Source organism: Frankliniella occidentalis, unplaced genomic scaffold (genome assembly GCF_000697945.3).
Source record: "Frankliniella occidentalis isolate FOCC.00 unplaced genomic scaffold, Focc_3.1 Scaffold82, whole genome shotgun sequence".
NCBI classification, from domain to species: Eukaryota; Metazoa; Arthropoda; class Insecta; order Thysanoptera; family Thripidae; genus Frankliniella; species Frankliniella occidentalis.
This window is the reverse complement of record NW_026267212.1, coordinates 882,004-887,241: the sequence shown is the minus strand read 5'-3', so window position 1 is coordinate 887,241 and position 5,238 is coordinate 882,004. Positions and strand designations below refer to the sequence as shown.

General features: G+C 51.1%; 1 protein-coding gene across 2 annotated transcripts in view; it reads left to right on the top strand.

The window, feature by feature from the left end:
* LOC127749725 (uncharacterized) overlaps nt 1-4,054 on the top strand; it is a 141,407-nt gene extending 137,353 nt beyond the window's left edge. For both annotated transcript variants that reach the window (XM_052269120.1, XM_052269121.1), the window contains exons 8-10: nt 936-1,027; nt 2,140-2,184; nt 3,866-4,054. In XM_052269120.1, coding sequence (XP_052125080.1) covers nt 936-1,027; nt 2,140-2,184; nt 3,866-3,978 — 250 coding nt within the window. In that variant the 3' untranslated portion in view covers nt 3,979-4,054. The remainder of the gene's footprint in view (nt 1-935; nt 1,028-2,139; nt 2,185-3,865) is intronic.
* The last annotated feature ends 1,184 nt before the right edge of the window (nt 4,055-5,238 follow it).

Below are 5,238 nucleotides of genomic sequence, written 5' to 3'. Positions count from 1 at the left end.
TTACGTCAAGATTGATAAAACTTATATACTTTAAAGTTATAATAGCAAAATATCAGAGGCATTCTCTATTTTGTACATGGCACACGGGAGTTCAATCTGACTTATAAAATTTCGTATAAATTCATGTACGAAATCTTGGATTATTTTGCAAAAAACTATACATAAGAACACAATATTTTTGGACTTCAACAAAGTCCAACGTCTTCATTTAATCGTTCAGAACACGTTATTCTTTTATGTTGAAAGGTCGTTCGGCATATCCTTAACAGAGCCCAGTACATAAGCGAAAGGCATTTCCCGAAAACCGCGTCGCGATGCGCCAATCGGTTCGCAGTGAAAGGCATCATTTCTGTAAAGACTGCGCATCTAGTTGAAGGACCCTTCCTGAGGCATCTCCTCTCAGCCGTCACCGTAGCTCAGTTGGAAAGAGCGTCGGTCAAAAGTACAGAAACCCGTCGGGTAAGGGATCGAATACCGCTTGTTTCCCTTTTTTTCGTGACCGTTGGGTGGGCTCGGGCATCCCCGAAAACAGTCCGAAGGTGCCTCCGGGCATACCCAGAAACTTTCGGTTTTTGTCACTTCTGGGGTGTGTTTCAGGGCTGCCCGCTTGGTACTTCGGACTAACCCGAAAAGAGCCCGCCCGTCCGGGCTGTTCCGGGGGCTGATCATTTTTAAACGGGCTCTGTTTCTGTCTTCTCCCCCTTCGCCGAGCACTGGAATCTCTTCATTAATGTAAGGATTAACGAACGGCGGTCGACATTGAGCCACACCAACCAGCAGGGGGCGCTTGCTCTGTTGAGATAAAAGATAAAAAGTGTCGCCTAAAATATTGTGCATTCTTACTGTTGTGTTTCTGCCAATTCTTTGCATGTACCGACGATGATAAAAGCATTTAATAATTTGGCTATGTACATGAACGTTTGTCTTTGTTGCAGTCACACTGGATGGCACCCGGAGCCACGCTGCCTCTGCCGGCCAGGCTACGCGGGACCGCACTGCGAGACCAGGCTGCAAGCGGGCAACGCAGGTGAGGGGGTAGGGGGCGGAGCGCTGACCCGCTCGCTAATGGGCACACCGTGTTTATCTTGCAGCCAGCCAAACTTTTGTGTGAAGACAGACTGCATGTACGGCCCGCCTACACCCTTATGTACACAGGAAAGAGTATCACAACCCCAGGAGCCTGAGCAACGCCCAACCCACAGCCCACAGCTTATAACCTTTAGAATAACAAAAGCCTTTCTTCTCTACAGTTTTCTCTAACGTGTTTTGGCACCTTTTCTAAAAGATACGGTAAATGAGTACTTCCAAATACAAAAATTCATATACCTCACCTTGAAAGAGCGCGATTTTCCCCTTGCTCCATTTAAGTGATAATAATAACTTAGAAATTTATTCGAAAATCTTAATCTTAATGATGGCTCAAATAGAGTGAGATTTTTTTAAATTTTGATACCGAGGAAATTCACAACACAATTCTCATTCTCATGATGGTGGTAATCCTCGCTCTAGAATGTTCTCGTAATAGTGACAATCAAATGTGTGATGACATTGTCGTCAAAAGATAATATACTCTTAATATTCGGACAAGTTTGTCCAGTCCAAACCGCAGTTTACTACACTTGCAAGCGTAGTTCATCTAAATAATGCGTTTAGGAATAAGCTGAATAAAGCAGCTTTTTTCACCGCACTGTGGCACCCACAGTGGACTCCGCATTGTAAATAAAGATCAAAATTAAAACAAAAAACAATCTTTCCATAATTAATTTGGAAGTATTATTCTCCAAACCATAGTTGGAATTAACCCATGGACCTTCACGTGTATTTACGAACATTTATTTGGAAAACAGAAACGTACTAGTTTACACAAAAACTTTGGGAACAGTTTATGTCTCTAAAACTGTTTGGGGTGCTAAATTTTCACTAGATTGTATGGAGACTTCCGTACTAACTTTTATATTGCGACTGCGGGTTTGTCTACTCTCTCCACACGTAAGGCGCCATTATGGTCCCCGTGGCCTAAGAGAGTATGCAAACCGGCAACACCGTGGTGTCTGCTCCGATTCACCCAGACAGTACGTAGATGGCAGTTTGACACGAATGTGCCACACGACATGTGAACGAATGTGACGTGTGTTGCAGACTGCCCCGCCCCTGCTAGTGCGCCCTGCACGGACTGCGCGACAGGTGAGTCTCAACACATATTGCTTCTCTCTCTCTCTCTCTCTCTCTCTCTCTCTCTCTCTCTCTCTCTCTCTCTCTCTCTCTCTCTCCCCTCCCTGTCTCCGCCCCCCTCTCTCCTTCTCTCTCTCCCGTCGCTGTCCTCTCTTCTGTACCTCTCTTGCCTTGATACGCACTACTCCTTTTCACAGCCCTTCCATACAGTCACCTGTCTGGTTAGTAAACTCTGCCCTTCGCATGAAGGGACGCCAGCAAAACGTTTCGAGGCACTCTTTGAAATTGCGGAGGCAATTACCACAAATGACTAGTGCCTTGATTTCCTGCGGGACTTTCTTTCTTGTTTCTTGGACTTTTATTTCGTTCTCTCCCCCTTTCTTTTCGCGGCCCTCTTTGAGCGGTGCTCTCCCCGCAACGGCCCTCCGCGGCGTACTTTCGCTTTGAAATGTGCGGGCGCCGTGTTTCACATGCAACTTGGTTATCACGTATCACGGTGTGAGGTCGCGGAGTTCGTCGTGCAGACCGACTGGACTGGCCTGGCCAGGGCCCCCGTCTGGGGCACAACAGCGGGCAGCAGCAGCAGCTCGTCGCCCTGAATAGCTGATGCCGACAAAGCTGATGTGCGATACTGGAAACTTTTCGAGTCTATGAAAGCGATCCGCACGTATGCCCGAGGGGTGTTGGGGCTGGAAGGAGAGGGGTGAGGGTCAGGAAAGGGGGGAGGGGGTGTATGATCTTCCCATCCCAGACGCTTACTTCTTGCCCGGAGTGTTCTCTTGAGATCACCGGGAAAAAGAGCTGTTGGGAGAGAGCGGGGCGGGGCAGGCCGCGCAGTATATTTCACATCATCGTGTTTCTTCCCCCAGTCATCCCCCCACCCCACCCCACCCTTTCCGCTCGCCCACTGAGTTGAAGAATATGCTCAAAGCTCATAACGGCTCTCCTTGGAGATTTGCAGATTTGCTTTGCGCGCCGTAATCCTGCGGTCCCCCATTTGTAATTGTGGAAGAGGGGTTTGGGGGCGGGTGGCACGGCTGAGCGGCGATCGCCGAGACTTTACGGTCTGGAATGTAACGAAGCTGTTGAGCAGAGAACGTTGAGTAACCTGTCATCCACTTTTGCTGTACACAGCAAGGGAGCAATGGCACAGGGCACTAGAATTGTGGTGACTGCTTGGTAGTCAGTAGTCAGTCAGTCAGTCAGTCAGTCAGTCAGTCAGTCAGCAGTAAGCTGTCACTTTTAGCGTGTAGAGGGTGGTCCTCAGCACCGTTCTTTCTTCTGGCTCTACTGTATCGAATACAGGCGAGCGGACGGGTTGCATACTCGCACGGCGCCGTAAGGCGCTTCGGTCAAGCCCGCCCGCACGAATGCATCCGGAAGGTATAACCGGAAAGAAAGAGCGGCGCGGACGAACCACCCTATAAAGATCAGCAAAATAGGTGGAAAACACACGCCGCACATAGAGGGAGGGTTCATACCTTCCTGGTTTCCGAGCATTCGTGAAATCATCCCATTCTAGTACGAAGTAATTATTTTTGGGGTGGATGTTTATTTTTGCTTTTCCAAAAACTGACAAAAAATCATTAGTCTAGTTAATGACCTACTAAATCGAGGCAAAAACGACTGCTGCGCTGCACGAAATCCATCCAAAGTGGTTTTTATAACAGATGTTCTATTTATTGTTTTGCAGGAGAAAAATCGCGCTTCACCATCACTGTGCGTCTGACAGGAAACTCGACGGTCAGCGGGCTCAGCAGACATCAGCTGGAGCGACAGGTAAGAGAGAATGGGCGACGCTGCTAAGGGAGGCGACGTGTAGAGCCGTTCCCTTTCCTCCCTCATACAGCCATTTTTCGAAACCCGATCCCAGGCAGCCTGTCTGTCGGCTGTGCAAAAACTGCCTGTTCCCCATGCTTTACGTTAATAGATGCTGCACCGTTCACGCCGCCGCCCACTCGCACAGTGCTAACTCAGCCCAGCCGGCCGTGTCAGTCGCCCCCCCCCCCCCCCCCCCTCACGGTGCATTTACCCGCAGCGCACTCTTGCGGACTGGAATGAAAATGGACGACAATGAGGTGAACCTGGCCGGCCACAACGGTCAGTGGCACTCCGCACTCATCGCGGGGGCGGGGCGCGGCACGGTAGGGATGGGCGGGGCGGCCTCATACCCCATCCGGCGGCCTCCGCCTCCCCTCGGACGTACAGAGCAGCCACCTAACAAAATTGTGGCACTTGAGGGCGCCGTATATTGGCCCACTCTACTCTGCTCGTCTAGTCGGTGAGCAGCTCGCTTTGGTGAGCAGCTCGCTCGGGGAGCTGCTCGCTTGGTGAACTGGTTGCTTGGTGAGATGCTCGTTGCTCGTTTGGTTAGCTGCTCGTTTGGTGAGCTGGGCTGGACGTCGACGCGTAGGGTGGAGCTGGGACTGAGGGAATGCGCGCTGCGGCACTGCGCGCCGGCACTGCAGTCGCACATAGCGCTGCTCGCACAGGACCGCCGAGGAAGGAGTCTCTTTCCTTTTTGCGGGCGGGGAATCGTGTGCTTTACAGCGCGGCCCAGCGCGGCAAAGAGAATGATGGGCTTTTAAGTTCCCCGCCTTAATCAGAATACACGGAGTCGCCCTCCTTAAACAAAAGTGACACGGCGGGTGTCGGCCGGGGCGCGGCGGGCCGGGCCTTGTTAACTAGCGGGTTTGTTCTCCGCGGCGCTTAATAACCTCAAGGCCGCTCCCGCTAGCGGAGCCCCACCGTCCAATCTCACAATTAAATTATCAGTTTATCCCTTTCGCGCGGACCCTTGTCTCTTTTCCCCGAAGCGCCAAACGGATCTTATCACCTCCCCCCCATCTGCAACCCCCCCTCATCTCTTGTTCCTCCCCCCTCGTTCAAATGCTTCCGCCGCCTCTAGGACCGTGCTGTGCTCTAGCCTGGCCCAGCATCGCCGCGCCGCTCCAAGCACTTCACAAGAAGAGGGCCGAGAAGAAATGTTGCACAATATGAGCACCTACTCAACTACTACTCCGTCCAATCTCGACTCCCCTTTTTTTCCTGCCACTGCCTTCTTGC